The sequence below is a fragment of the Hibiscus syriacus genome, unplaced genomic scaffold (assembly GCF_006381635.1).
Source record: "Hibiscus syriacus cultivar Baekdansim isolate YM2019G1 unplaced genomic scaffold, ASM638163v2 tig00110637_pilon, whole genome shotgun sequence".
NCBI lineage: Eukaryota > Viridiplantae > Streptophyta > Magnoliopsida > Malvales > Malvaceae > Hibiscus > Hibiscus syriacus.
Window position 1 is genome coordinate 241,500 of NW_024062808.1, and position 20,599 is coordinate 262,098.

At 36.2% G+C, this 20,599-nt stretch overlaps 2 protein-coding genes across 5 annotated transcripts; one reads left to right on the forward strand and one right to left on the reverse strand.

The window, feature by feature from the left end:
- The first annotated feature begins 7,423 nt into the window (after window positions 1-7,423).
- Window positions 7,424-9,741, forward strand: LOC120136829 (polygalacturonase-like). Its single transcript, XM_039152787.1, has 5 exons — window positions 7,424-7,765; window positions 8,861-8,876; window positions 9,031-9,173; window positions 9,297-9,317; window positions 9,435-9,741. Exons 1-5 carry the CDS (start codon window positions 7,424-7,426, stop codon window positions 9,642-9,644), a joined length of 732 nt encoding a protein of 243 aa, XP_039008718.1. The 3' UTR covers window positions 9,645-9,741.
- Window positions 9,742-10,597: 856 nt separating this feature from the next.
- Window positions 10,598-17,024, reverse strand: LOC120136807. 4 transcript variants are annotated; one of them, XR_005517377.1, is made up of 14 exons: window positions 16,913-17,024; window positions 16,447-16,771; window positions 15,617-15,794; window positions 15,503-15,552; window positions 15,321-15,413; window positions 15,153-15,241; window positions 14,861-14,939; window positions 14,555-14,637; window positions 13,982-14,060; window positions 13,197-13,881; window positions 12,760-12,840; window positions 11,989-12,631; window positions 11,461-11,696; window positions 10,598-11,377 (listed from the first exon to the last, which is right to left on the reverse strand). XR_005517377.1 is itself a non-coding variant. In XM_039152765.1 (13 exons), exons 1-13 carry the CDS (start codon window positions 16,942-16,944, stop codon window positions 11,546-11,548), a joined length of 2,562 nt encoding a protein of 853 aa, XP_039008696.1. In that variant the 5' UTR covers window positions 16,945-17,024; the 3' UTR covers window positions 10,598-11,545. The 4 variants fall into 4 exon arrangements, 3 of the variants coding, with proteins under 3 accessions (XP_039008696.1, XP_039008695.1, XP_039008694.1); XM_039152765.1 differs by having other exon boundaries at window positions 10,598-11,696; window positions 12,766-12,840; XM_039152764.1 differs by having other exon boundaries at window positions 10,598-11,693.
- Window positions 17,025-20,599: the final 3,575 nt, after the last annotated feature.

Genomic DNA, 20,599 nt, shown 5'->3' on the forward strand with positions numbered 1-20,599 from the left:
CCAAAGCTCATATGGTGTCAAGAAAAAGGCAATCAAAATCGCAATCATCTTTAAAATCCAAATCACAACTGGCTTCACCTTTTGGGTCTGTTAACTTAGGTGATTTTTAAATGCAAACGTTGTATTATGTAGATTTTGTGTGAACTGTTAACATTTTCAGTTAGGCATGTATTAGTAACTTGAGTTTGAAAATTGCTATGATCTGTTCCAGTTGTTATCACTTAATAGGCAATCATCTTAATGTCCATCGCAACGCGGAAATTACTATCGCAATGCGAAATGAAAATCGCAACGAGAGAATCGCAATGCGAAATGAAAATCGCAACGAGGGAATCGCAATGCGAAATGAAAATTACAACGCGAATTTAATTTCGCGTTGCGATTTTCATTTTCGCGTTGCGATTCTCTCGTTGCGATTTTCATTTCGAATTGCGATAGTACTTTTTGCCTTCAACATAATGCATATTGAAATCAACAAAATCAACCATTACATTTCAATCAATTAAACAAGCACAAATAAGAATTATGTTAACATCAATTAAACAAATCAACTTTTACAAATCACCTTTTACAAATCAATTAAACAATCAAAAAATAAGCAATAATTATTAGAGAAAATAACACTTCTACTATTGAATCAACTTTTGCAGCCATACATCATTTTCACGCAGCTCACTTCTGAGATTAACCTGCATAAACCAAACATTTGCTCAAACAACACTTTCTACACATCTAAAACCTACAAACAGCAAATTATTGAATTCTAGGTACTTAACCAAACATTTTCAAACCACAAGCCTATAAACATACCAATTGTTTATGGACATTTTTATAACGCGGATGCAGGTAGGCAGCGTCTCGTATATATCGATCTAGCCATATAATGTCGAAACCACAAGCCTACTGCAGCTCTATCTATATCGGTGGGAGGTAGATACTTTATACTTCCTGTGATCAAACGGTCCAACGCCAAACATACGAGAGGACCACAATCCCCTCTGGGTCCTTTCGTTTGTTGTGGTGCGGTCTCGTCTCTGCTAACTGTAATATTGAGCTTCTTTGGCTTCTTGTTTCCAGAACGAGTCCAATAATTTATCGCATCCAAGTATTTAGCCAAATAAGAGCTCCATCCCTTAATAATATCTCTTAAATCAGCCAATGATATGTAATTTATCATGCTGTCATATACTATTGCCTTAAGGGATGGGATCTGAAGCTCGACGAGAAGCCAATGGTTACGTTCCAAAACAGGGATAAACACCTGCAATCATAAGTAATAATTCATTCATTTGCGCACTTATTTATGAATACCTTTAAACTCAATCTAAAATAAACACTAACCTTATCGACCTCCCACCATGCAGGATAAAGTTTAGCTTGTCCATTGCCCAACGCAAATGATTCATCTCGTTGATTCTTCAAGTGAACTGCGTTAAAAGCCGTCGGCATTATTGTATACCGTGTATTTCTTTTATTTTCCTTAAGTTTCCTAATTATTAGTAGACGTGACACCCACGCATCGATATGCTGTTTTACAAAAAATACATATATTAGTGAATTACATTAATTTTTAAACAAATTAATCAAATGAAAATATAAGAAAAATATAAGACTTACCCCTCCATCGAAATAGCCATTGTCTTCGACCCCTAATAATACGCCCCACCAAGACCGATCAAGCAACAAATAGATATCATCATTGAGCTTGCATATGTCAGTGAAACACCCCTGGCTTCGCTCGTGTAGATAAAAATCAACTGCGGTCTTAGCCCAAAGGGTGTTATCCAGAATTGTGTCCGGTAGTTGTTTCCTCTCCTCTTCAGATACCGGTATGGTACTAGCCGGTAACTCATACGAGAGCCAACTTGAATCCATCATGTCCGGCACGTCAGAGGGTTTCTCAAGAATCCTACATATGACGCCATGTGAATCGGGCTCTTGAATGGTGGGAGGGACCTCTTCAACGATGACAGTGGCCTCTTGAACGGTGGGAGGAGACTCTCGAGGAATGATAGGGGCCTCTTCAACGATAGGAGTGGACTCTTGATGGATGATAGGCGAGTCGGGCTTCTTCTTGCGGTGTCTTCGCACTATTGGGGTATACGGAGACTTAATAGCACGTGCACGCCGTCTGATGCGTGAACTCTGTCGTGCAAGAAAAACCCGACGTAAATCATCCACCTTATCGGTCCGCTAAATAAAAATACAAATATCAGTAAATAAACAGACATGATATTTAAACAGTGAAAACAAAGATAAATATATTTCAAACTTTCAACCACAAGACAAAACAAAGACAAATACTAACTTCACAGTGTTAAAGTAAAAAGTTTAGCAGTTTTGGCAGCAACCGAATAAATTTACCAAGCAATCTAAGTGAAATGGTTAATTTAAGTGAAATTACGAGTAAATTTATCATCAAGTTAAATATGGAAAATCTTAAACTTACCTCGTTGCGTAGAGTATGAACCTCATTCTGCAACGATACTACCATCTCACGTAGAGCGGCAACCTCACCACGTAAAGTAGACACCTCCACACGCCATGCACCATCGTTATCGCGTAGAGTACCGATCTCCTCACGCAAGGCATTGACCTCATCACGTAACTCCCTTGACTCATCCCGTGGAGGTGGAGAACAGGGAGATAGAAGTCGTGGCATCTTTGTCGGTCGCCTATCATGAGGTGATGGTGGAGAAGAGACTCGATGATGTGACGGGATAGGTGATGGCTCTCGTTTTAGAGGTGTATAGTCGGGTCGATCAGGTGATGGCTCTGGGTGAGGTGATGGCTCTCGAAGTGGAGGAAGTGGAGGCTGCTCATCATTCGTGCCATCAAAAAAACGCTGACTAGCTTGCCACCAATCAGTGGCAAGCTCAGCCTCCGTGGGTGTCAGTCTCATTAATGGAGTGTTGGCCTCCTAATAATAAAAAACTAAAACAAAGTTAAACGTCTACTATTAATAACTTGTTTATATATGATAGTATTTGTGTTAACTTACATTATTTATTGTCGCATATGGTATTAAGTCTTCCCAATCCAACATACGTTTCCTCTTCCAGGAAATAGCCCTAGGAATATCATCTGAGGATTTTAATGCATATGTCCGCATGCTGGGGAAAGCCTCGAATATCCAAATCTACAAATAATATAATAACAAACATTAGTAATTGTTAAATAATTAATTATAATTTTGAAAACATTATATAGAAATTCTTACCTTAAAGGCCCAAACAAAGCCTGACAAAGTGTATTTCGACCCATCGCCCCGCAAACTTTTGCGGTCATCAAAGGCAGACGACAACTTAGTCCAGGTAGCTTTCCATATATACGAACCCCACGGAAACAGATTCCATGCATTTAGGTCCTCTACCAATAATATTAGCTCCTGAGGAATAGGTTGTCTGGCCTCTCTGCCTAGAAAGCCGGCATACAAAAGTAGTAGAAGGCATACTCGGACAACATCGACGTCATTCATCCGAGTAAAACCATCTTTCTTATTAAACAATTTCTTCATGTCGTCGACGTGTAAGTTCGGCTTCTCTATTGACTCATCAGGAAAAACCCTGGATAACCATGATGGGCGGGTGATATGACGAGTGTACCGGCCTACATCATCGTGTCCGAATCGTAGACCAGTGATTAAGCAGAACTCCTTCCGCCCAAAACAAGTATACGCCGGTGGAAAATGAAACCATATCTCTTCCTCACCACGTTGTATACTGTCAGGTAGATCGCTAGTCATGGTCTGAAGCCACAAATGGGTCAAACTAGCATCTCCACCCGGATGCTGTACTCTCAGCCATGGCCCGAAGCAGGTTTCTTCAAACAATTTTCTTTGTGCAGGTGAAAGCTTCGAAGCAATTGTAGTGGCTAGGCTAACTTTATTCCTTAATGTCAATGAAGCCGAAAAAAATTTCTACAAAAAAACAATAAACATACCAAGTTAGATATACCAAAAATTACACTGTCAAGATATACCAAAAACAAAACAATAAACATAAATAGTAGTTTATTCTTGAAACTAAAATTTGCAACACTGTTTTGTCTTTTGGTTGAAATGAAAATCGTAACGAGATAATGAGAATTGCAACGCGGAAATGACTATCGCAATGAGAGAATCGCAACGCGAAATGACTATCGCGACGAGAGAATCGCAACGCGAAATGAAAATCGCAACGCGAAATGAAAATCGCAATGCGATTTTGGTTTCGCGTTGCGATTTTTATTTCGCGTTGCGATAGTTATTTCCGCTTTGCGATTTTCATTCTCGAAACTATTCTTCTTCTGCATTACTTCAACCAAAAGACAAAACAAAGACAAATACTAACTTCACAGGCTAAACAGTTTAGCAGTATTGGCAGCAATCGAATGAATTTAATAAGAAATCTAAGTGAAATGGTTAATCTATTATTGAAATTACCAGTAAACTTATCATCAATCTCAATATGAAAAACCTAAAATAATGCAAAAATTTCAAAATAAAAATAAAATAAACTAACCCTCGGAGGTTGATTTTCCATTTCTGAATGATTGTGAGGGATTTTTGACTGTGAATGGTTGTGAGGGATTTCGCCGGCGATGGGGACGGAAATCTTCGGAGATGGGGACGGATTTCGCCGTAGAGAGTGAAAGATGGAGATGGGACTGAGTGTTGTGTGTTTGGGTTTGAGGTTATGAGTTGCGTGCGATTACTGTGGACGGTTCATTTTCCGATTTATTAAGAAAAAATACGTGTTTGGAATTTGAAAAAAAAAATACGCGTTAATACGAATGGCGCTAAGTAAATCGCGTTGCGAAAGTCAGTATCGCGTTGCGAAAGTAAGTATTTCGTTGCGATTTTTTATTATCGCATTGCGATAGTCAGTATCGCATTGCGATTTTCCCAATTCGCGTTGCGATTTACTTATTCGCATTGCGAATTTCCCAATTCGCGTTGCGATTTACTTATTCGCATTGCGAATTGGGGAAATCGCAACGATACTGTAGACCATCGCAACGCGATTTTCAACTATCGCATTGCGAAAATGCAACGCGTATTTGCGATAATGGAGATCGCGTTGCGAATTAGCGATCGCATTGCGATTTTGTTGGTCATTTTGGCAAATCCGGAAAAAGTTGGTTAAAATCGTATATTATATGGGATTTTTGGTCACTGAGGTTATTTTCTCTTTAATTTATGGGCATTTTATTCACATTTTGGTTTCTGCATCTATAAATAAATAAATAAAATAAAATCGTTGGTAGTAACTATCAACAGATTCGAGAGTTGTATAGAAAATATTTTAATTCCGTAAATAATTTCTATAAACATTGTATCCCTATTTTTTCATCATTTTATACAAATAGGTCTATAACCGAGTAGGGTCGAGTTTGAGTATTACGGAGCTCTATTCGACTTGAAAATTTTGAAATGGAGCTTGACTCGACTCTAAAACTCACGAGCTTAAAATTTTTAAACTCGACTTGAGCTCGAAACCATGAACTGAAGCTTGTAAAAACTCAAAATGAAAAAAAATCTTAAACTTAACTCGATTGAAGCCTCCAATTAAACTCGAACCTAAATCTTGAATACATGAAAATTTTATACTACATTTTAAAAAAAAACCACATAAATGTTAATATTATTAATAATTTATTTCAAAAAAATTAATATATTATATTTTTGAGTTTCTCACGAACTTTTTCAAGTCGAGTATCAAGTAACTCGTTTCGGCTCGTTAAGAATTTGAGTCGAACTCGAGCTTGAGTCGAGTCCATTCGAGTATAGTATTTATCGAGCTTTGACCGAATCGATCTCGAGTAGCTCACGATCTATTTTGTCTCATTTACAACACTATTAGTATATATTACTTCTACATTTTCTCTTATTATTTTCAGATTGTTGTTTTATTTTATACTAATAATTCAAAAAATAAAGTAATAATAATTCAATTAACAATAAATAAAACTCAACTTGTTTGTTAGATAATTTATATTTCTAATTTTTCTCTTTGTACTGAATATTATAATTAAAATATAAACCTTATATTCTAAATATTATGGTTCATTGATGGATTTTTAATTTTGATTTTAAAAAAATTCACCGATCGAGATAATCAAATTAACTGAAAATATTAAATATTTATTGTATAATATATTATTTGTAAATTTTGATTAATATGGTAAATCGGTGAAATTAATTGGACTTATTTTGATTTGGTTAAAATATTTTTTTAAAAATTTTAGTTCGAGTCCTTGTATATGCATAAAATCTCCACTGGGAGACTCACTCATCAAAACCAGATATACGACCCGGGTCAGTCCATATTAGTCAAGATTTAACTTTAGAACTGGATGATAATTAAAAAGAATTTTTCTTTTAATAAACTTGGTTAAAAATTATTCGATTCAGTCAGTGATCAAATTAACTTAATGAACATTCCTATGAAATACATTTGATGATACTTTCAACAATACTATCGAACCTGAAGTCCTATCCTACCATCGACGGCCGATGCCATTTCTTTTCTCGCCGCATCTTCCATTGAAGACTACAAATGGTCTTCCCGATCATGGAGCAGTTATGTCGATTCTTCCGATTATTAAATGTTACAAAATATCATCTAATTGTAAAGACAAATTTATTGAATTCTCCGGTTATTGAAAATTACAAAATATCACTTGATTATTTATATGTTCTAAACTAATCATTTTTCGTTAAAAAATATTAACATTCGTCTAAACTGTACGTTAACCTACTGACCAAGATATGAAAAAATTATATTTTTATAATATATACTGACATCACTGTTGCTTTTAAGCACTGACATGATGTCATAATATTTCAAACATGACTCGACGACATAATGTACGAAGAGTCATTCCATAAAATATAACTTAAACAATTATGAGATCAGATTTTATCATATCTCTGTCAACAGGTTTACATCTAACTCAGACGACAATCAATTTTATAATAAAATATAACGAGTTTGGAATATATAAATAGTCGGATAATTTTACAACTTTTTAGCTTTGACCAAATACACGTTTTGAGGTGCATGAGTATTGAGCAAGGGCGTTAATGTTATGTTGGTAAACAAGCACAAAGAAAAACTTCTAACGACAAACCTCCCACTCCCATCTCTTAGTTGAGGGACCCAAACTTCCACTTTCGTCTCCATCTTCATCTCCCCCATAATCCATATTTATACACACTCACACTCTCTCTCTCTCTCTCTCTCTCACACACACACACACACACACATATATATATATATATATATATATATATATATATATATATATATATATATATATATATATATCTGTGAACATAATTCACTTTCATGGCGGAACATGTTGGATTCAGAGCCCCTTTTATTGCACATGAGTCGTAGGATGCTCTTTGTCTTCTGTCTCTGTTCTTAGAAGTCCTAGGATGAGAATGTTGCTGAAACCCCATTGTCTCCCGTTTTTCATGGTTGCGTTGATCTCTTTGTCCGGACCCTGTTTTTGCGGTTACAGGGAGGACCGGTTTCGGGTTGATTTTTGTCGGGCGAATGTTTATGGCCGCCCGACGAGGACAACAACCTATCGTGATCCGTATTTAGACGTCTCGGACGAACGAAATGAGCTAAATCTGATGTCGGAAATTTTGTTTGGGTTCGAGTATGATGATGGAAGTCGGTTGAGACTCGAGGATGCGCCTGCGCCGGTCGGTCCGTCGGTTGTCGATGTCGATGATTTCGGAGCGAAAGCTAATGGAAGTGATGATTCTCAGGTACCTTGTTAAGGAATACTATCATTGTAAACTTTTCTAAATGTGTATGTAGATAAGATATAACACTGATAAGATGAATTTTTTTTTTTAAATGAAGACAATGAAGATATGAAATTTATATTTTTAATTCACATATTATCATACAAATTCCTTGCTAAAATTTTAAATTATCTTTAATTTAAAAACTTAAACCTTATAACTTGGAGAAACCAAAATTCTGGTTGTTTATTCTATGTCAGAAAATATAAAAGAAAAAAAACCCTATGTCCTAACTAGGCATGGGCAGAAAACTCCAACTCGACGGTTCCGCTCCAATCTAATCCGATCAGGTCATATTTTTTTAAAAAAAAAAAAATTGGGTTCATGTCAAGTTTTTAGAAGTTATGTTCATTTTGAGTTTGGATTTATGGTGAAAAAATACTCGATCCAACCCGAAAAAAATTACCTTATATTTAGGGATAATTACAATAATACTCACATATATATATATATATATATATATATATATATTCAATTAAATCCCTATTTTTATTGAATAAAAATAATATTTTTTAAAATAAATATATTATTTCGGGCCAGATTCGGATTTTATCTCAAAAAGTTAGGTAAGATTTGGGTCGAGTAAGGGTGTATATTTTTAAGTTGAATCGAGTGAAGAATGTATAATTTTCGAATCGGATTAATCGAAACCCGACCCGTACCCATCCCTACCCAACGCGTCTAGCTTTGTCTTGACCATATCTTGATAATGTTTGGTTTTATTTTTCATGTCCAAATCATGACTACATGATTTAGGAGGTTAATTTAATTTTGGAGATTTATTCAATTTTTAATAATTAATAAAAACCTTTTAAAAAATGAAGGTTTAATTAAAAAAATTAAAAATTGAGAGGCCTATTTAACAATAATTTTGAAGGATTTAATTAAAAATATTTATATTTTTTATTTATTTATTGACATTGTAACATTTTCATTTTGTTTAAGCATTTAATGAAGCTTGGGAAACCGCTTGTAAGTCTTATAAGGAGCTATTATGGTGGTCCCCAAGAACAAGATTTATCATCTTAAGCCAGTTGATTTCTCTGGACCATGCAGTTCTCTTATTTTGAAGGTTTACTCTGGCAATGGCATGCATTATCATTTATTCATCCATGCATGCTTACCTTAAATCTCCCATGCATGCATGCATGCATACATACATAAATAAAATGCACTGATGATAGATCACGTTATAATCGAATGACATATCTTCGGAACAATTAAAGTCACTGTTCATCAGTTGGATTACACAACCCGACGATGGCTTTACTTTGATAATGGTCAGAACTTAAGGGTAGAAGGTGGATGCGTCATCAATGGCAATGGCAGAACACGGTGGCTAAATTCCTGTAAAATTAACACCGCCCTCGTATGTCACTCGAATTTATATCGATTTTTTTTTTTATAGGAATAGGAGGCTTTATATCGAAATTTCAACTCATTATCATTTTATATCAATAAAACAGCTTACGTTGCTTCATCCGTTTTTCAGCCTTGCAGTGAAGCCTCAACTGTAAGTTCACATCCTTTCGCCCTTGTGTATGAATCCTGCATCACCGGACATAATGAGATTCGAACTTGGAACTTCACCTGCATTCGTTTACATAAAAAAAAAACTGTGTTTTCACAGGCAGTAACCTTTAGCCAATGCAGCAATCTGAGAGTAGCACGGCTGCGGATCGAAAATTCTCAACAAATGCATCTTTCCTTTAGCAAATGTGTCGACGTAAAAGTCTCCAACCTTTACGTGATCGCTCCTGGAAACAGCCCCAACACTGATGGCATCCATGTGACTGAAACCCAAAACATACACATTAAGAACTGTCATCAGAACTGGTAAAACAGTAGTTAAATCAAGCATGCATGCAAATCTTCTAAATAAATTTGCAAACTTAATGCTCATCAATTCAACTGGTGCCATATCTGAAGGTGATGATAGTATACCCATAGTGAGCGGCTCGCAAAATGATCGAGCCACAGGCATAACTTGTGGACCAGGACATGGAATCAGCTCTTCCAGCCAATTCAACACTACTCAACAAAAGCTTCTACCTAAGTGGTTTCAGCTTACTTGTTTATGGTAAATTAATGGGATGCAACTTCTTTTGCAGCATTGGGAGCTTAGTAGCTGGAATTTCTTCGGCTTATGTGTCTAATGTAATAGTGAATAGAGCAACGCTTTCGAGAACGACCAATGGAGTTAGAATAAAGACTTGGCACGTAACATCCTAATAATCTTTTCAACATACACATAATGGACATATCCCTCTCTTCAACATTTGCATCTAAATACAAGCAACATAGGCTATAATTCTTTAATCGAAGTAGTAGTGCAAGTAAAAACGGTTTCAACTACAACTAACAAAGAAAACTTCGTAAGAAAAACGGCACTACGGTTTTCATAATCAGGAATGGATAAAAAGAGCTGAAAAACTTTGGCTTAACTTTGATATGCTTGTCTGAGTAGGATTCTAAATTGTTGTTACTTGCAAAATATAGCTATAAAATCATCACAAGAAGACAAAGAACAAATTGCAGAAGCATCATGCTCTAATATTAGATTGTCTTACCGAGGGGATGTTTCTCCTCCTTGCTGATCATCTTCATCAATCTCTGCCTCAGGAGAAGCCAAATCGAACTCCCTTCATAAATTACTCTTAAATTAAATGTTTGCTTCTCACTTAAGTAATTCATACTTTATCATCTACATATATGGTTGTTAATTTAGTGCTATACATGCTTAACTTAGTTATACATATATATACATATTATGCATATATGAACTCTATTTTTATGCCTTTGAAATGCCCTGCTCAGTGGATTGCGATCATCGGACGAAGTAACGAAAAGATTTAAGTTTCTCCAAGATAATGAAATTACAAGCACTAATAAATTGCATCGTTCAGCAATAATGCGTAGGTCACCACCAAACAACCAGCAGAGCCTCACTTGTGCCAGATCTTAGCAGTTGGCACGGTGACAAACAGAAGCATACAACTTATTGGCCTTGGTGCCATGTTTGGTCACCTCCCTCCTGCTACAACTCCTGCAACCGAGCGAACTACAGCAGCTGCAAACACTAAACCCTCCTGCCATTGTTGCACCCTCTTCTGTTCTGTCCAGCTCCTTTAGCAGCATTGGCAACCACGAAGTCTTGGATGGGCAATTATAGGAGACCCTTCTGCTTGTTTCTCAAATATTGCACTCAGAACTCAGATTTTCTCAGTATTTTACTAAGACTCGATAAAAATATCTTACTTGCAGTTCTGATGAAATCAGTATTGGAAGTCTGTGTTGTAGAGGGCAACACTATAGATGCTTGATTGATCCTATCTTTTGGAAATTCTACCTGCTATGTTTATGCAACCTTCAAGAAATTTCATAAGTGAAGCTGGAGCTCGGGAAGCTGTAAAGGGGGTATGGAGAGGATTCCATTAATTTATCATCCAAAACGGCTTGGATTCAGATGCTTGTGTTCGATTCTGGCTGCTATTGGACTTGTCACCCCCAACTGTGGTTGAATGGGTTGCTTAGTTGTTTGTTTCAATCCGCAACCACAGAAGGAAGGCATGCCTGAGACATAAAGTAGCCTCAGTGCAGAGCTGGGAAAGAGAACAAACAACGACAGAAGAACTCAAATAGTTGGGAGTTGGGACCTTGCGACTTGACAGCCTGACAACTACCTCATCCAGAAAATGAAAAATTTCAACAAATCCACTCACAAAGAATTAAGCTAGCCATTCAGTTTCGAATTTTCTGTTTCTTTTGTTTCTGAAGAACAAAACGAATGCCTTGCTTCCCAAGTTCTAAGCTTTTTACTCTACCATCATCTAGCATCACAGATACGACGGATGTGCCTTCAATGATGTCATTAACAGCTCCCTTATGCCTGCTTGTTCAATTTCAAAAAATCAGGATAAAATTTAGGAAATTAACCTAAAGAATATACAATACAAAATTATTAAAGCATTATATTTTGGGTGGAACTCAAATTATCACATTCATTGGAAACTTGACAAATTCTTTCTATTTTTAGAGCTCAAATTGATATGTACATGTTTCTACAGTTGCGTATGAAAATAAATGCAAGTGGGGTTAAGGGACTAAGATTAATCAGGAGCAAAAGACAATAAAACCAGATCTTGCCTCATGATTATTCGGTGATAAAGATGTCAAAATCTTACCATGATTTGTCAGATGCCTGATAAATTTCTACTTTCTTTCCAATTGCATCTTTACCCAGCTTTTTTAAAATCCAACTAGCATCCATCATACCATCCATTAAGCTGTTTTGATGTGTTTCTGTGACATCGAGATCTTCATCAACATTAAACAAAGATTTTTCCTTGAAGGAAGATGGTCTCTGTCTTTTAGACCTTTGGCCTTTTATAGAACTCTTGTCTTCCTCAGAATGAACCTTAGAATTCTGATTAGCAAGATTAGGTTTCTTCAATTTAAATTTGAGAGACGGTTTGGGATCTTTTGGCAAAGAATTCAAGAAAGGTGTGTGGCAATAATCTTCATTTCTTTCACCATATGCATCAGCCCTTTCTTCCAACCGCTTTCCTGACTTCACATTCCCTCCTCCTAGAATGGACACCTCACCTGAAGGCACAGCATCAAGCCTAATTACATCAATGCTTCCATCTCCAGATGTGACATGTTCTGGTTTTTTAGGAACAATTTCATATCCATCAGAACCTTTAGCTGCACCAACTTTGGATCCAAATTCAGGAAATTCCGGCCTAATTTTTCCAAACTTTATCACATTCCCTTCTGTTCCAGCAATTTTCACCCCTCTAGACTTGGAGCGATAAACTTTGATTCCTGAAAACAGAAAAATTCCCAGTCTCAATTATTAGAACCTTAAAGAAAAATATTCTCCAAATTTTCATTAATGACAGCACAAATGAACTTTTAAACACTAAGGCAATAGATCATGACTACTATATTACCATCACCAGATTTAGCAGTGCTGTCACTCCTATCCGGCATAAACTTGTAATCTACTCTCTGTTGATTTGCATCTTGAACACCTAACAACCAGTCAAACAAGAGAAGACAATATACTCTTTAGATTACTCTCTGAAATCAGAAAGGACAATTAAATTGCATGTCATTAATACTTAATAATTTTGTAAGTACGATCTTATAACAAATAAAATGGGCTTCAAAAAAAACTAAATGCAACTAAGATTAAAGTAAATGAGCAAAAAAAACAGTTTATCGCAGCAAATGCAGATCTGCAGGTGCAGCAAAAAAATTAAGTAGCAATCTAGGAGGGTTACTAGACTGATAGCACTTTATTGGAAATGATAGGTGCTTGATTGTAGAAAAAGAGGACACTCATGCAGTGAAAGTTATCTCATAGACAGAGGACGTCAGAGCATACCATTGTGCAAAATCACATCTTGTTCTTTTTGAGAGCTTGAAACATCGGAAATTGGAGAGTTGGTAACATTTATTTTTCGTGCACCTAGATTTATGACCAACTTCTTTTCTTTCACAGTATTTGACTTGCTATCATGTTTTCCACTATCACCTCCACGGTCTAAATCATGTGGTTTGCTACTTTTAATTTTAAATACACAAGATTTTCTATCTTCATCACTAACCATAACCTCATCTGCCACCTTATATTTCAAAATCCCTAGCTGATTGGTAGAACAAATTCCAGCAACAGGAGAAGAAATATCCTGTCCTTCATCTTTTTGAATCACAGCTTCAGGAATATCCTGATTCCTTACAAAACTCGGTTGTGATTCTCCCTGGCTAATCAAAGATGCCTCATTTGTCTTTTTCTTAAGATATTTTTTTCTTGAAGATTTCTTTCCGCTTTCCTTATTCTTCTTCGGAGACTTCTCAGCTATTCCTCTGGCAGAGAACTTCAGGGAACGTCCAAATTCATTTTTTAACATCACCGGACCATTTTCCTCATCGTCTGAAAATGGAGAGATAGAAAATATTTCTTCTTGAGTTGGCAGCCCTGCAGCAGCCCTCAAACTAGAAATAAGGTCTCGATCAGCATTGTCTTTCCTCTTCCACAGCTCTTGGACAGCATCCTCAAGATCTGTAACCTGGTTTCATGTTTATGACAGCAATTAGTTGAAAAGAATATTTTTCTCCCTCCTGAGAAAGAGAGAAAAAGGGGAAAGGAAAACTGCAATACATAGCCACCTGGTAACACTCTCCACGACATGCTGCACATTTATACTGGAGATTTCCGTCTACTTGAAACTCAAGATATCTTTCATCACTGCATTAAACATTTACTGATTTATATATATAATGATCCAAAACTTGTGTGGCTGTTGTAAAGCATAAACCATTGAAGTCTTCCAGCACTTATTCAACATGCAGATGGAGTGCTTTTGGTTTGTGAGAGGTATGAATGCGCTAGAGTAGAAATTTCAAGACAAGAAGCACTTGCTCGTTTAACTAGAGTGTAAGGAAACTGCTCATGCTGATTGCATTCAACAAAAACTTGAGAAATTCAACCATTCATTTTGAAACTACACAGTAACAAGGATTGAGCCTGCTGAACTTGATGCAAATTAAAATACAAAACATCCAATATTGACCATGTAAACTCATCTCCAAAAACATCTATTACTGTCAAACTCAGAACCATAATTTGACAGCGATTACCCCACACAAAATAATAAACTAAAAAAATGCAATAAACAAGATAACAGTGCATAAATCAGATTGGTGGTTCTTAAAGTACAAACTACAAGGATAGCAAGGAACCTGATGCCATCACACTCGCAGTGCACCCAGCGCTGGCAAATATCACAGCAGACCATGGGTGTCGATTCAGAGTCTCTGTAAACCTGTATGCTTGTTCCAAAATGTCTAGTAAGTTCATTTTTAGAAAATTCATGAAGCATATTTGCATTCGGATGGATGCTAAATCAATCAAATAAAGTAGTTCAGAATACCCCATATTTCAGCCATCTCTGTCAAGAAACAAATCTTAGGAGAAGTGGACTCTTTCCTTAAACCAGGATATATGAATAAAACAAACACCATTACATATCAGAAGAAAGAATTTACCTTCAAACAAACAGGGCAATAGTTTCCCTTCACAAACAACCTTCCACAAGCATCACAACAAGTGTATCCCAAGAACCACCTGAAAATTTTATAAGAAAATGATAAAACCTTTATGCTAATTGAAAGAAATGCTTAAACAGGTGGTCAAGAAAACTCATTAGCAATCAATTGTCAAAAAACACAAGCAAGATATTAGATTTTGAATAGTTGAAAAGAAATTGAAGCAACAATTTGCACAGAAAGGAGAAATTTTTAGGGGAAAAGCTTTTTTTCTGAGGGTTAACAGTTGTACCGCACACTGGAACCATTTCCAGGAACATTGGATCCACAGCTGTGACACCTTGTATGTTTTGGGCACAAATAAGTCCCAGACGGAACATTCTGCATAATCCAGGGATAATGTGAGGGGTTCTGTTGTAATCAAGATATAGAACAATTCAGCATAAGCAATCAAACCAACCTTGTGCGGTGGATGTTGACAATAGCAATGGTATGCACCATCACACCTTTTGCAAAACATGAGCCTAGTTGGATCTCCCGTACTTCGGCACACCTAAAGAAAAGAAATTAATAGTAATGAGTGAAACCAAAAGATTTGAATGTTATTGGGTACAAATGGGTACTTTTAAACGTAATAAATACCTCACAGGTTCGACAATTATGGCAAATCCAAGAACTCCAATGAAACAAATCTGCAATCATGCTAAATGCATAAGACTCCAGTGGTAAAAGATAACAGAGCATTAAAGTTGGTACCTCTATGTTGTACCGAAGATTTCAAGCAGCTCCTGTGGTACTTCTTGTCACAATTTTGGCAAGATAGCATCCTTCTAGCCCTCTCATTTCCTTCGCTTTCACCCAAAAAACACATGTGGCACATTACATTTTTGTTTGACCGACCTTGCTCTTCTAGACCAGAATTTATTGGTGCAACCTGTAGAGAAAAAGAAACCCATAACTTCTAGAAAGCCACAAAGAAGCAGCACTACATAGGCTAAAAAATAGAGACCAACACATCCTCCAATGTAGGACCCTGCCTTTTTCCTTTCCAGATCTCATTTTACAAAGCTTTATTTCCAATCAAAGGGTAGGTAAACTAGTCAACTCAAAACAAAAATAGACAAAATATCATACCATTGAATCCTTTTATTCCCTAGTAATTTGCATCTATGGTTTCACATATAAAAGTAAATATATATTTCGATATATAAAGTGAGCAGCCTATTTAGAAATGACTATAGAGTAATCACAAATAACCCAAAATCTAGCTCAAAATCAATATCAATGATCAATCATATACATACAGACAAGAACACATGCTTACTGACAGTCTGACACAGTAAATTTAAAGAATCAATTAAGAAATCAGAACTCACCCCAAAACTGACAGGAAAGTGAACTTAAACTGAGCACAAAAATAATAGTTCATATGGCCATAACCCCTAAATGAAAACAGAAATCACACTCCACTAAATCTAACTCAACCGAAAACAAAATTCAGACGCCAAACTTCATATACACCTTGCATATGCATGTAGACACACAAGTAAAAACTAATTGCATAGAGCCAAACGCAAGAAAATTACCGCAACATCACACAACTCAACCTTCCCTGCATGATCCTCAGCCACCGCCATCGTAGCCTCAGCTTTTCTCTGAAGCGCGAGCCGCCTCGTCTGAGCCAACACCGAGGCCGACTCCTGGACCGCACCAGCACCTCCTCCATCCCCAGCCGTAACCGGCGCTAGTTTAGGAACCGGAACCTGCACGGTCCCTTCTCTTGAAACCCTAACGCCCCAAGGATCTTTCAAAAACTCCTCCACTCGAATCGCTTCCTGCAAGAAGCCATCCACGGAGCCCGGAGACTGGAGACTCCGAGGAAACCCTAGCGAACAAAAGCAGATCCGACGACTACAACAACAACAACAAAGAGAAACATTAACGTTAATAATGCAACGAGAGAGCTCGAAAGCAAGTGCATTAAGGAGGAGAAATAGCTTATTTTTAAAAAATAAAAAATAAAAATAAAATGAAATTGAAAATATATTTTACCATGTAATTGGGCAAGCTACGTGAAAGGCCATTAGTAAGAGATTTTGGGGATTTTCCCTTTCGAGTCTTTGGAGATCTATCGATTTGTCTCCCCCTTTTTTTTTTTAATTGTAATAATTAAATAATACTTCACCGATAAGTTACTATTAAAATTAAATATAAATTTCGATTTATTTATATTGTACTAAGTGGAAAACGGCGTCGTATATGTACGTGGATCTGGTTCCGCTCGCTTCGTTTGTGAATTTGGTCTCTTATGGATAAGGTTGCACATAATTCGGATTTCAATCCGATCCGGATCGGTTTTTATCCGATCCGATTTTTTTCCATAGAAAAAAAATCGGTTTATAAAATAATCGGTTCGGTTTCTAATCGGTTTGGAGGGTCTAATATCCTAACCGGTGTAACCGGTTTCGGTTTTAAAAAAACCGGTTTTTTTAAAAATCCGGTTATAAAAAAACCGATTTTAATATTATTAAAATTACATCGTCATCAATTGCAACAAAGTTTACGATAATTGAAATACTTAAATACTTTCAAGTTCGATAAATTAAAATACTTAAAAACTTCCAAGTTCGATAAATTCAAATACTTAAAAACTTCAAGTTCGATAATTGAAACAAAGTTTACGATAATTAAAATAAAGTTTAAAAATAAACTACATTGCCATCTCTTCTTCATCATCTTCGCCTTCTTCGTTTGGAGGAGATATTCCAAGTTCGACTTCTTCAATGTGTAAGTTTGCTTCCAAATCGACATCAATTGCATCTTCTAGGGTGGTAATATGTTGCTTACGAGCCGCTCCATCCAAATAATCATTCAAACAAATGCATACTTCCACCAACTCGGGACTTAGTCTTGATCTCCGTTGCGATATAACCCTACCACTAACAGAAAAAACGGATTCCGAAGCTACCGTAGAAGCTTGGACGGTTAGTAAATCACGGGCCATGGCGGCTAGAATCGGAAATTGTGCTTCCTTTTCTTTCCACCAAGCCAAAATATCTAAACTTTCAAACTCTTCAAATGTCATTTTTGATAGAAAATCGCATGACATGTAATTTTCCAACTCGCTACTTGGGGTGGTAGTACGTGATCGTTTGGATTGGGAATTTACAAGAGTGTTAAAAAGATTCAAATTTATGTTACTTGAATGTCTACTAGATGATTCCGCATTCATTCTCATTTGATCGTGTATTACACTACTTGATCCGTATTTAGTTAAATAAATTGCAAACATGTCTCGAAAACATTTGTTAAAATAATTTATTTGGTTTTGGACAAAGTTGGGTTCATCATCGGTTAGATTAAAAGCAAACGCAATTTGTTCAATTAGTGTTTCAACCCCACCAACATTTAACGTTGGGTTTAAAGCGGCGGCACAAGTAAAAATGGGAGGAATCTCCTTAAAATATTTTAAAAGTTTTTCCTTCATTGCAAAGCCAATTTCTTGAAAAACTTCGGTTTCAAAGTCATTTAGTCGGGTAGCCAACAAAAATATTTAATTAAGAACTAACGGGCTAGTAGGGTAATAAACACCGGATAAAAAAGTTGTTGCATTTTTAAAAACCTCAAGCAAATCGGTTATTTTGGCTATAGTTTCCCAACTCGAATCCGGATAAATGTTTGGGACATGACCCCTCTCGAAAAGCCGATCGTGAAATGTTTGCAATGTTTCCCTTTGCCTTAAGGCAGTATGCATCATCATCCAAGTTGAGTTCCAACGAGTTGGACAATCCAAATTAGGACCAAAAGCTTTTTTATTAACGGACTTACAAAATCGTTTATAATCATTTAGTCTTTTGTTGTTGTTACAAAGAACCGATTTTATCATTGTTTTAAATTCTAATCTAATCGGCTCAATAACCTCCAAACCGGCTTGCACGGATAAATTAATTATGTGTGCAATGCAACGGGTATGAAAAAACGCACCGTCTAAAATCGGTGAAAGTAATATTTTCAATCTTGGAACCGCTTTTGTATTATTCGATGCATTATTAAAGGATATAGAAAAAACTTTATTTTCTAATTTATAAAGACAAATTACCCTTTTTAAAAGTGTAAATAAATTAGCACCGGTATGCGGCTCACCGAATAATTCAAACGCGATTGTTCTTTTCATCATTTGCCAATTATCTTGATCTAACCAATGTGACGTAACGGCTAAAAAAGAATTTCCGGTATTATGAGGGGAACTCTAAACGTCACATGTAAGCGACACACCATAACAGTGTTCTTGGAATCCTAAAATCATTTTTTCCCTCGCCGTACGCCACATTTTTATAGCATCTCTTCTAAGGGTAGTACGACTTACTTGAGTATAACGTGGTTGCATTAGTTGTTGAATTGTTGTTGTGAAATCTTCATCATCAAAGTGGTCGAACGGCAATGCTTTTGTAATCACGAACTTTGTAAACGCTTCTCGTAATTTTTCGTTGTCGTAAACAAAAACACCACCTTGCGGTGTAAGATTCGATTGACTATGATCCGATCTTGAGCGAAGTGCCTTGCATGATTTTGTCAAATGGTTCTTCAACGTTGTGTTTCCTTCCGATGCAAGAAACTTTAGACAAAGTTTACAACGCGCCCTCCTCGAGCCATTTGACATCTCACATAAATCGTAGTAATCCCAAATATCTTTGTTTCGAGTGTGTTCGATCACTCTCACGACTTCAAGGTTTCCCCCGATGGAAGATTCAGCCGTGTTACTCATGATGAACAAAAAATTACAAAAATAAGATTTGAGAGATGTTTAAGTGTTGTGTAATAAGATTTGAGAAAGTTGTAATCAACCAAATACATCCCCAACCTATTTATACATGTTTAGGGTGGTAAAATGGTAATTTTTTAAAGAAAAAAACGGTCACAAACCCCCTCCAACAGCTATATTAACGGCTAGTTTTTTAAACCTAGACCGGTTTTTTTTTCCCGGATAAAAACCGGTTTTTTAACCGGTAAAAAAAACCGGTCTAGGTTTTTTTTCTCCAAACCGGTTAAAATAACCGGTTTAAAAAATCCGATCCGGTTAAAAAAAAACCGGTTTTTCCCAAATCCGGTTTCTGATATTTTTTTCGCAAAATCGGATATTCGGATTTTTTGTGCACCCCTGCTTATGGATGCACATGGGACCCGTTTTCGATCAGATCCGATCGGCTTGTGTTTTTTAAAAAATTATGAGTTTGGGTTAGGTCGGATCAAGTTTCTTTGAGTTATGTTCGGGTCGGATTTAGGTTTAGAATAAAAAAAATATCCAATTCGAATTCAAAAAAAAAAATTATTTTACCTTATATATTTAAGGATATTTACAATTATATACCTATATATTATTTTCTTTCAATTAAATTTCTATTTTTATTAATTAAAATAATATTTTTAAATAAATATATTATTTCGGATCAGATTAGGTTAGGTTTGAATTTTATCTCAAAAAACAAAATCGAGTTTAGATGCTGTATATTTTTCGGATCAGGTGAACCGAAAATCCTACCTGACCCTACTCATGCCCATGCCCATCCCTAACATAAGGGATAGGGGGGCTAGTCGCAATTTTATGCCTCAGTTTTCTGAAAAAATCAATTTAGACCTTAAATTATTTTTTGAAAAAGTAAAAAAAATGTTTGAATTATTAGGGATGGCATAGGTCGGGTTGGGTCAGATTTTTGGTCCACCCGATTTGACCTGAGAACA

Bases quoted from the DNA above. Each gene is read 5' to 3' on its own strand.
- LOC120136807 (XM_039152763.1), bottom strand. From the start codon at position 16,944: ATGGCCTTTCACGTAGCTTGCCCAATTACATG. The intron at 15,414-15,502 runs GTATTTATTACG...TCTTTTCTTTAG, and splicing joins ATAATTGTCGAACCTGTGAG to GTGTGCCGAAGTACGGGAGA. The intron at 15,242-15,320 runs GTTGGTTTGATT...TGGATTATGCAG, and splicing joins GTCAACATCCACCGCACAAG to AATGTTCCGTCTGGGACTTA.
- LOC120136829 (XM_039152787.1), top strand. From the start codon at position 7,424: ATGAGAATGTTGCTGAAACCCCATTGTCTCCCGTTTTTCATGGTTGCG. The intron at 9,174-9,296 runs GTATGTCACTCG...TCCGTTTTTCAG, and splicing joins GTAAAATTAACACCGCCCTC to CCTTGCAGTGAAGCCTCAAC. The intron at 9,318-9,434 runs GTAAGTTCACAT...GTGTTTTCACAG, and splicing joins CTTGCAGTGAAGCCTCAACT to GCAGTAACCTTTAGCCAATG.